Here is a 12,011-nt window from a genome sequence, read left to right as displayed (position 1 = left end):
CCCTCTCATTTCCTGCGCTTTCGAGCAAGAGTACGCACAGCCCACGACTCACGCAACTCTTCGTTTCTCTTTACAATTGCCCATGCGCAGAATTCCTTTGATCGATGCCGAGTACTTGCCCTTAAATATGCACTGTAATTACAAATCTATGCCATTGAAAGAACACTTATTTGCCTGGGTGAACTTTTCGAGGAACCTACTCGGCCTTGTCTCCATCCGCCATAACCATATCCCTAAAGGAAAAGTACACTCCTGCAAATCAATGGATTCACAAATGTCCTCGCCGCCACTTTGCACCTTCCGTATTCGATTCAATATTTTTTTGCTCGTAGCATTTTCACTTTTTAATGCATGGTAAAACGCCCTTGAATCAATCAAGGAAAGGGGAACGCGGAAAAAAGATACATGGTGTGGCAGAGGTGGTAAAAAGGAAGCCGAGAACTACCCTGGAAGCATCGAACTAGTTCTGCCGCTGTCTAAATTGATGTTTATGTGTCTAATACGTGTATTTGTATTCAGTTAGCTGTAGTGAAGTACATTCAACTTCAAAGAAGTCAGATTGTGCTCATCACATCTTCTTATCAGATATTCTTATGAAGAGTAACCCAATCGATATTGTAATTCAGCTTTCGTCAAAATCAGGACTTTTTTCTTTCAAAATTGAAATGTTTGATATTCTTTCGTTGATTTAGCACAGCAAACAAGCCATGCGTGCAAAGAACTTCTGGATAAGGAGAAAGAAAGACCGTACATAGCACACAATATGAATGCGGGGAAAGAAAGTCCGATATGGAAAATAGAGGAATTCATAACCAAAAATAATCGATCCACAGAAAACATAATTTTCTGTCTCCAATCCCGTAAAAACCCTAGTTGTTCGCCTCCTCTATTAATCCGAAAAATATTTCCATTTGACCCCTTAAAATTCGACGGGCTGAAGAATCAGAGTCAAACAAAGTGTCACTTATCTGTGTGCACAAGACACTCACATCGAATCGAGAGGCAAAGCTGTACACGTTTTGTGATACACTCGCTGGTCAAAGAAAGGATGAACATTAGTGCGACAGGTCAAGCTAAGAACCTGGGGCTAAGACACAACGTGCAGACAGGCAGACAGACAGACAGGCAGACATACACTGACAGTAACGCTCACACATGCATTTGTGTACACGTTTAAAGTTCACACCTCTTGCTTACGGCAATATTTTAAAGTTCCCATTTTATCTGTAACTTTTGATGTATATTCAGTATTTCTATTCAACCTATGCAATAAAGTTTCTTGTTCTCCTCTAAAACATCAGGACGAATTGTCTTGTATTAAACTTGTTCAAATGGTGAAGGTGAAACGCTATCGTGACGGTGGTTTTCAAGGCGTGGTCATGACGTCATCGCACCTCATGAATATCTAATATCAACAGAATTCGTCTCCATTAGACCAGTCTGCGGTATTTCGTGCACAACCGACTACACGCATACATAGAAGTAAATGTCATTTATGGGTCAGTCTAGTCCGGGCTAGAATTCGTTTGTCAACAATAACATTGCATATTTTAAACAGTACATGGTGTTGGCAAGGTTGGTTTGTATGCCCACATACTTTAGGGATGAAAGCAGAAAATATGTTTGTTTTGCCGGATAAAATACTGAAAATATCATTATTTTTTTCAGATAATCTTCCCTTTAGGAAGCCGATGCGTTCGGAGTGTCCCGTATAGTGTCTTGTCTCTACTTTACCCGCTATTAAAATCATATTCTGCAGTGATATATTTATTATATAAAATATTATGATGTCTTTTTTAGACAAAAGCCGACCAATGAGCCAGACGGCATTGTTGAGTCTCAAAAGCTCCATTAATCTTCAAAAGGGCCTACGTCCTTGTCTCCTCAAATAACCGCATTTTCATCTTTTGAGCAGCGGAGGCTAATTGAATACACCCCATCGGGAAAACCGGAATGCAAACAAATCATGCATGCTCGGTCACAGCTACAAATAGTTCGGGAATTACTCCGTAGCGGTTATACTATAACTTTGACCCATATGCAGCTAAACCGATTAATCACTCGGCATATCAGCAAATTCAAAAATCTAAATGAGGTATGTTTCTCAGCAATCAATCACAGCCAGCAGTTAGTACCGAATATCCGGTCATTCGAGAAGAGGTGATCTGTGCGCAAAGTTCAATCAGTGTTCTGCAGCTCATAATAATACGTTAGAAGTCTCTTTCCAACATTTACATCGGCTCTATTGCATCATTACTTGCCTCTTTCTCATCATTTGCGCCATTTATTTGAAAAAAAAACCCACAGCAGCTGCTTCGAAATGCAAATTGTCTTCTCTGGATACGGTTTCTTCAGTTAGACACTGACGTGGTAACATCAAGTATTGTTGTGACTTCGAGTTGAAAATCATATCAACCATGGTCCGTTTCTAGCTCCATGTATCAACAAACTGTGTAGCCGTTATCTTCTCTTTATTTTCATTTTCATATTGAGTTCTCAGTTACCCTCCCCAGTGTTCACTTCAAATGTCAGATAGCCAGACTCTGTTTGGTAATGACGTAAATGTGAGAAACATAAGTTGAATCACTGGAAACTCCATTTGCCGTGCTATTAAAAATGTTAGACGGTCGTTGGAGTCCTGTTTCATATGACAAAAACTATACATAATAAAAATGGCTAGCTTGTCATAGAAAATGTCACGTGGATGCAATACCTGGTGTAATTCCAGACATTCTATTCTAGTGAAGACAGGCTTTGGCTTGTGCCGGAACACTCAACGACCTTCAAAACCTGGATATCTGAAACTGTGGCCGCCTGGCTAATTCTGAAGGCTGAGATCGCCATGCCCACTGTATCTAAAAGCTAGAAAAACACGGACGACGGAAAGGATTTACTTCACGCGGGTGAGAGTGCAAATCGCACGCCCGTTGATTTTATGATTGAAACGTGATGTAAAATGAGAAGCAGATGCCTTCGGGGCGGATTCGTGCAGTTTGTCTGTTTTAGACGCTAATCGGATTTGTGCAGTTCATATGTACCTCGCCGGTTCCTTATCGAATTCGCTTTACTGGAAAGTGAACGTCTATCCAGCCTCATGAACACAAATATTTTAACGTAATCTTTGTTACTATATACATCCCCTTGGTTATTTCTAGCTATTGTTGATATCAATAGTTTATGCCATTAACACATCAAGTTTTATAAACTCGGTTGATTTAATTGCAGACTTTAAAACACTCGCATTTGAAGATGACCTTGTTTTTCGGGTCTGAGTGTAAAATTTCTCGTATAGGATTCTTCCTATTTCGCCGATAGAATGACAACAATGACAGTGATGGCAGTTCTAAGACTCAGCAACATGCAAGAGGGGAAATTTCCGTCAACTGTGAGCAGAATGCAATCGCATCACCGTCAAGGGAGTTTAATCAAAGTAAAAAAGAAGCACATCCACTGAGCTTGTTTATTAACGCGCTCTATGAATGGAATCCCCAACTTCTGTGAAACTGATATTTTCGTCTTACGAACAAATTCAGAATTGGCACGCTCTCTTAATTTGAACATACGTGATCGTCATAATAATAGAGGATTACCAGATGACCCAACGGAAAATGACGCTTGAATCGTAGGTGATGAAGTGTGTCGTACTACGTGAAACTCGGAATAGGAAAAGAAATTACCTTTTCGCAATCTAGACGTTTATTTAAGAGTACATTAAAAATAGCAACTACTTTGAAATAAAGTGGACCGGCAAAGTTATAGATTCAACAAAACTACATGTATTGTGTACGTTTGAAGGGCAAGGGATCAAACATATACTTTAATGGGTTGTTATTTAACATCTTACATTACAACATGGTCGGCAGGCCCTATAGAACACACACGTATATAGTACGTAAAATCCTCCAGGGTATGTTGAATGCGCTCTGGGGAGCCTTTTATCAACGGACTTTCCTTGCCGCGCTTGGGAGTCTCATTTGCTAACTTTTCATGATCAAATGAAGCAATGCCGGGAGTAGAGTTCGCGTGCGTAGTGATAAAGTTTGAAATTTTGCTGCACGGATGTACTACGTAATGCTAACTGAGCCTTACACATGTCTTGACGTATCCGTGATTGGCATGAAATCCACATGTATCTCCCAGCAGTTGTCTAGTGGTACAATGTTTAATACTTCAGCAAGGATAGCGTAGGACACAGTAATATTTTGAAAGGCTCTTGTAACAAATCGTAAGGTTTTATCTGAGACTCAACAGTGGTATTAGAGTAATACGACGTATTGGCTCAGTGAAAAACACTCGTTTTGATGGGTTCAGTATTGGATTTTAGGACGAAGTAATTAATCTTAGTCACATTACCGATAACGTCAAAGTAGAACATCCGGACTATGATGCCGAGCATATCTGTATCTAAGAACACCGTGACGCAGTTTTTCAGCCACTCAGAAGATTAACAGGATCTCACACTTCTACTCCGCTGCTAAATGTGATTGATGATTTGTAGTTGTTGGCTCATAGTCAGCGTTGTAAGATTTTTGCAGCTGTTCTTTTATTGGAAATGATTGCACATATCTAATACGCTTTAACCATATGCAATATCCGCAACCCTGTTCTAAAAGCCGTAGCTGTCTATTGCACAACACTCAAGCCTTCGTTACCTTTCCCCTTCTGTTTTCTCTATCTGTATACCCATCATGTCTTCACCTTTATCACCATCTCTGTCCTTGACTCAGTCTCTCGGTTTTTTCTTCCTCTCCGTTTCTCACTGTAAATGTCGCCAACACATTCTGTCAGCCAGTATCTGTTTTCTCTGTGTACGTTTCTCTGAGTCAAGTTGTCTCTATACGGCGCGCGCTCTCTCTTCCCTGCCACTATGTCAGTCACGTGAAGACATAGCGACCTTAGCTTGATGAAACCTACATGTACTAAGCATATCAATAAGACAATGATAGAGTAGAAGTGAAATATATTTTGCATGTTAATGTCTACTAATAGTGATTTACATATTCACTGAACTTATCCAAAAGGGGACATAAGACTAGAAGGACACGACCAAAATTGATAAACGCGCTTGATATATTGCTTTTACGATGACGTAAGAGGAGTGAAAGATATTTAACATTTTTTGCAAGCTAACTAGCAGTTTGCATATTTAATGAACTTTCCCAGTTAGTGATATTAAACAGGAAAAACTTGACAAGAATTGATGAAATGCTACGTGTATTGCTAATACAGTGACCTAATAAGCTTAATTGTAAAAGACATTTTGTATTTTCACGACAGCTAATTTGTAACTTGCATAGTTAATGAGCTTTCATCATGCCCAAAGACAATTAAACTTGCTACACAAAGTGATGATATGATCAGATGATATGGTAATAGTAAATGAATTTCAGCATTTCACTTTCAGGTAATTTCAAATTTGCATACGTGATACTATTTTCAATTAAAAGAATATATGTGATAAATATTGCTAAGTGATGTTGATACTAGCAATTTTAATGAAGTCGCAAAGTTGAGGTGATAATGTTAGAGAAAAGTGTGAATTTACAGACAACGGCAAAATATACTGATACACGGGAGCACTTTAAATTAACATTTGGTGACGGTTGTTTACAGGTTACGTTAACAATTTGGTGAGTGTACTTATTTTACGCTCGCGTGTTGATTGAGGTAATCTGTACTTGTCGCGATAAAAAACGCAATTTGCTTCGATAATATGAATCCTGTATGGATTGCCATGACAGATGTTTCTCCCTGTGATAATGGAGCCGAGCACACTATCTGAGTTCTGATGCTATTCTTAGAGGAAGGGACGAGCGATTTCCTTGTACCATCATCGATTCATTTGTCGATATGTTCACCATTCGGTAGCACCTGCCTTCGGGGATCTTTAAGTCAAGAAAGTGTCCATGACTCTGTTGTACGGCGGGTCCAAGGCTAATCGGTTTGGCGAGATTATGATTTTGACTTCAAATATTTCCATCTACGCAAAAGAGAGCTTGAATATTTATTAATATTGGACATTATATAGAAGTTACATTATATATATATATATATATATATATATATATATATATATATATATATATATATATATATATATATATATATATATATATATATATATATATATTGAGAGAGAGAGAGAGAGAGAGAGAGAGAGAGAGGCGTAATTGACATGAAAGATAAAGAACATATACCCTCTGTAATCTAAACTCTCTCTGCTCGGTGCTTTCAAGTTTGAAACATAGCGTTATCAATTGGTATACTTCATCTTTGCATCCGCTAACACTATACGCATTTGATGTATTATCAATATCTGTTGTCCAGCATTACAAGAAGAAAGAGCCATGAATGCATCATTGGCTACCATGGAGATCAACACCAAATATACTTCATCAAAAAGAACTTTACACTGACGACAATTAGCATAGCACAACGACAGAACTACTGGCGAGGACGCCACACTGGACAATAAAATACGCCTCACAGCGCGCACTTGTGCGTATCTTGCCCAATCCACACATTCCATAAAAAATATCTACCCTCAGGTTATTTGTAGACAAGAACTGAACAGGTTTCGTCTGTATGCTGAGCCATTCTGTCTGTCTGTATGTATGTATGTATGTATGTATGTATGTATGTATGTATGTATGTATGTATCCACGAGCACTTAAACATTATTCACAAACGTTGACAACACTACTACATTACAGATGACATACCAACATTTCCATGAGTATTCATAGATTTCCTGCATTATTTTACTTACTTAGGTTTTGATATTTCGAGTTGTTGAACGAGCCCCCGACTTCTCACAGTGTCTGGTCGATGGATTCTATACAGCAGATTGGCAAGAACAACTGTATATAATGTTGGTATTCCTGGTGACCTATGCTTTTCCATTAGTTATCATGATTGGTGCTTACCTCGCAATTTTTATTCTTATAAACAAGAAGTCAAGCGAGAAAGGTGGGTTGCTTGGTTACTACTTATTGTTTATTAGATACACACATTTATGTAAAAGACAGATACTTAGATACACGGACACATAGATGCATACATACATACATGGTTACATACACACATACATACATACATACATACATACATACATACATACATACATACATACATACATACATACATACATACATACATACATACATACATACATACATACATACATATACATATATATATATACACATACATACACACATACATACATACATACATACATACATACATACATACATACATACATACATACATACATACATACATACATACATACATACATACATACATACATACATACATACATACATACATACATACATACATACATACATACATACATACATACATACATACATACATACATACACACACACACATACATACATACATACATACATACATACATACATACATACATACATACATACATACATACATACATACATACATACATACATACATACTGTAAAAATAATACAAGGCATTTCCTATATATTTGACTTCCCTTCATTTCCGTTGGGTCATACGTAAAAATAGAGTATTTCCGTCATTAATCAAGGCAGTCATATTTCTCATTCATTCATCATTTTTGTTCTTTTTTAATTTCCTCAAAATGTAGTGGTGAGACATTCATGGGCGCACTCTGATTATTATTCTGTTGGCCCGGTTTCAGAGGGAGTCTATTTCCTTTGGCATTCGATGAATCACCATTTTATTATTTGTTTTTAACATATTTCAAACCTTGAAGGCACTATGGATGTAACATACATTTAACCTCAGTGACTGTGATCGCAGATAGAGAAAGCGGTGGCATAATTACCGGTGCTTAAGGAAGTGCAAGGAAATGAGTGAAGGGTTATTCTTATACAAACTGCTCAGCGGCGAGGTCGATTCGAAACCCACGTCATACGTGATTGATTTTAAGAAGTTAGTCCATCAGATTGAGAACCACTCAAAACTGGATCTTTTCCCTCTAAGAAGTTTTGGTCGGAGTAAGGTAAAAACATGGAGTAAGTTTATTGTGAATGAGTCAAGAGAAAATAGCGAACAAACAAATACTGCAGGGTCTGTCTCAATCTAATGAACTCATTTGTTCAGAAAACCTAAAACTGGAAGGATGGGTTGTCCATGTGAACAAAAAAAATCCTAATTATTCTCCCTCAGGCTTTGGTCTTTACAAAATATTTTCCCTCAAAGAAGCTGGGTCACACATTATACAAAGAGGTGAAAGGTTACAGACTATGTTTCAACTCTGATAAAATGACTGAGCACTAGTTTGTTTCTGAGCAGATGTGGGATCTTTGAGATAGGGACAGACATTCAGATTTCCTAGCTTTTACGACATTGTGGGGCTCAATTTGACGCCCCTGGACTAACTGAGGTTTTCCCCGTTTCGTGTCTTTGAAAATCAAAAATTAAATTTTCCCAATAGAGGTAACACAGGGATGGCTGAATTCAAATATTGGTAAAGTCTAGTACCAAATTTTGTACGGTGACCCCTGATTTTTGGTTGAAAGTTTCTTTGGAATGAAAGAGAATGGTAAGATAACGGTAAAGCTTCACCTTAAACAAAACACAAACTAAAATTTTAAATCGGGAGACTGTTTGGTAAAATCGAAAGTAGAATACTCTATCCCTCCTGCTACATTTGCATTCGTACAACGCTCCCTTTGGACAGAACGTCGAATTTATACGATGTATGAGACCAAATGAAGTGAATTGGTGTTAGAGAAATTAACAGGAAAATTGCAAGCAGTGACTGGTCCGGTTTCAATGTTCTTTCTTGTAATACAAGAATAAGACGTGTCATCGAACCCTGAATCGCAGATTTGCGCGAATTGCATGTCAATTTATTTTTGAGACGTAGATCCGACGTGTTGTAAACAGCCACTGTAATATTGCAATTGCATTTTAAAAATTGCTTTGATAGATCCAATAGTTTGAATGAGCCCGCTGTTTTCATTTAATTTTACGATAATGCTGTTGTTGTTTCGTTCTTTCGTCAAAACCAATTAAAATATCCGGACTTGATAAAGTTCTATTGGCGAGGCATCAAAAACAGAATAACAAGAAAAAACTTAGGCTTTGAAAATATAATTACTACAAGATTAATATGAAGTGAGATTACTATTTGCAGCAACAAAAAATCACAGCAAGCGATAAAATGAAGAGCAGTAAATTTATCAATCGTGTAAATTGTTGACAGGAAGCAAGGATAAGGCACCATGGAAACCGTACAGTGGTTTGATAAGTCATGCACAATGTTAACAATGCACGACGAGAGGAAAGTAGAGAGGAAAGTCTTCAACGTAAAATTCGAGAGAAAAAATCACAAACAACAACGTGCGTCGATTAAGGTCACGCGTTGCAACTGCGGGCACGGCTGATCCCCTTGACATATAGCGAGAACTCCGTTAACTAGGCGACTATTGTCAAATGAAGTACGTGCCGTTGCCCGGGTCAAATTTGAAACAGTTATTAGAACACGGTTGAAGGAATCGTAAACCAAAATGGAAGGTTATAACCTTGCTGTTTAAGATCTGTTTGCTATTGCGTCCGTTTGTTTCCCTTTGCCTTGAGGCACACAAAGGAGGACTAATGCAGGACTCGTTGCAAAAAGCATGATAGATCAGAACTGTATGTACATTATCCCATTCATATCTACCCCAATGACGTCGAGCACACTTAAGGCAGACAATCCACTTACTCTCTTCCAACAGAATTAAAAACCACTGAAGCATGAAAAATGGGGTTTCCTCCTGCGACTAATCTAGTTTTAATATTGGAGATTTTTGTAACAGCTAAAGTTCAGTTTTTCCACCTGTGTACTCGAGATTAATATTGTGCAAGCCTTGTAGAGTCACAGCAACTTTAATACTAACCTAAAAAAATATAAGGTCGTGAATCGCGACAGGATATCGGCATTGCGTCGCGACATTTTGAAGTACTCTTCAGTTCGAAATTATCAACAAGTACTCTTGTACAAACAGGTTTAAGTGACTCGTTTCCAGGCCTACATATGATAGAGCCCAGGTGTACGTCTGCCCTGTTATACTTATAAAGGCTAAAATGGGCCCTGGCTTGCTTTTTTCATTTCAAACATAACGAGCTCGGTTTTTATCATCGACCACGGATGCACATTCACATGTATCGACCTGAAATACCTGGTATATGCAATAGTGATGATGCCTAGAAAAAATATTTTTTATTCGCCGTATCCTTTCCACGCGTTTCATTCTGAATCACTGTAAAACTTTACCATGCATTTACAATGTGCCTTTCTTGCGGTGCCACTGAGAAGCACCTGGAGGTGACAATTTGAATTCTCTTTACCTTACACAATCCTATAGCTTGTGTAAATCTTCGGCTAATGAGCAATCGTGAGATTATTTGTAAAATAAATGCCAACGCCGGTCTGATGAGTTGAACTTTAGAAAAAAACAGGCGTAACATTCTCTCGAGACTGTCTGCTATGCATTCCATAATATTGTCCGGATCACTTCAACTATGTGATTATCACGGTGACCAAATAAGATCTTTGTCAGTTGATCGAAGTCAGGTACCCAATTATACGATGACAGCAGAATGTGACAAGAATGATCACTTGATTCATTTATCAGCATATGAAGATTCGTGTGATCTACGAAAATCACGTGACTGCTCATTTAATTTTTCAAGTTCGTGCAAGGTTGACAGAAACTGTCAGCAAATAATATCACATTAGAGACGTTACCTCATCAATATACAAATGCGATGAGAATGTTGAAGTTGCAATGATACTCAGCGATTCAACATTAAACTTCTAATTTTCCAAAGTTGGTTTGCAGAAATTTTGGAGTAAACAACCGCGAGCGGCTTCTCGTTAAAATTTCCCAACTTTCGATATTCGAAAAAAATTGCCGGGGAGACAAAAACGACTTCCTTCTCATAAACTAATTGCATCTGTAACGCATATGACGTTGATATACATCGACGGTCGGGCGCCTCTGGATCCCAAAATCTCAAGTAATCAGCGATGGATTGTACGGCGCTCGCAGGGGGATTTGTCAGCACGATCTTCGGTATGCTCATCGCAGAAACAGCTGTCGTATCTTTTGAGTTTCTTAGCCTCAAGTTTTTACGAACTGAAATTATTAGTCTAATCGTAGCTGCTGTCTTGACGCCATGTCTGTACTTAACAATTACGAAATATACGTGTATTATACGTAAAAGTGCAGATTTCAATTGAACTCCGAACTTAATATCACTCGTAAAACGATGGCACTGCATTATATTTTTGTATAATTATTGGGTTGACTAGTTGAATGCCGTGTTATAATCGACCAACCTTCTTAAAGAACATTAAAGGATGACTTTGTTCTCATGCAGAAACAATAAAGGAACAGAAACATAAACTTGGAAGTATAGCACCAAGTATCACAGCCACCTTGTTTTGGCGGTAATTTGAATACCTTGGCAATAGCGTTGTATAAAGTGGTAATTTACTGAACGAAAACTTATGTCATTTAAACTGAGTCTGCCTCGCTTGAGGAATATCACTTACGGAGTCAGATTACCTAATTTCCACTGACAGCTCGTTCCGTAATTTCACTGGAACTCACTACAAGGCACGTTTCCATGTAAACGCACGGTTGAATTTACATTAACTGGACTTCCAAGCTGTTATTGAGTGCAGCTACCGCTGGCAATGGGAAGAGCTGTGCTCGTACGATATACTGTAGCTAAATGTACACGCATCTACAACCAATTTTCACTCAGAAAATATGATTGGATGGAAGTACATTTATTTTTGTTTGCAATTTCGCAGCGATCAAGTTTATACAAACCCAGTGCATGTTGTGATTTTTATCCTGGAAGGACTTTTTAGCTCCGTTTTAATCCACAGCATTTATGACCAGACAGATTGGAGTCAGCTGCGAAATGGATGTGTACAAGATGCCGTAATCTTGAGGGCTCAGATAATCATCGAGAATAGTTATAATTTATGATTT

The 12,011-nt window shown here is 38.1% G+C and overlaps 1 protein-coding gene across 2 annotated transcripts in view; it reads left to right on the top strand.

Moving 5' to 3' along the window:
- LOC139121871 (gonadotropin-releasing hormone receptor-like) overlaps nucleotides 1-12,011 on the top strand; it is a 40,642-nt gene that overhangs the window by 14,827 nt on the left and 13,804 nt on the right. For both annotated transcript variants that reach the window (XM_070687132.1, XM_070687133.1), the window contains exon 3: nucleotides 6,774-6,969. In XM_070687132.1, coding sequence (XP_070543233.1) covers nucleotides 6,774-6,969 — 196 coding nt within the window. The remainder of the gene's footprint in view (nucleotides 1-6,773; nucleotides 6,970-12,011) is intronic.

This window comes from Ptychodera flava, chromosome 21, assembly GCF_041260155.1.
Source record: "Ptychodera flava strain L36383 chromosome 21, AS_Pfla_20210202, whole genome shotgun sequence".
NCBI classification, from domain to species: Eukaryota; Metazoa; Hemichordata; class Enteropneusta; family Ptychoderidae; genus Ptychodera; species Ptychodera flava.
The sequence above is the reverse complement of the archived record's forward strand: the minus strand, read 5'-3'. Positions and strand labels throughout refer to the sequence as shown.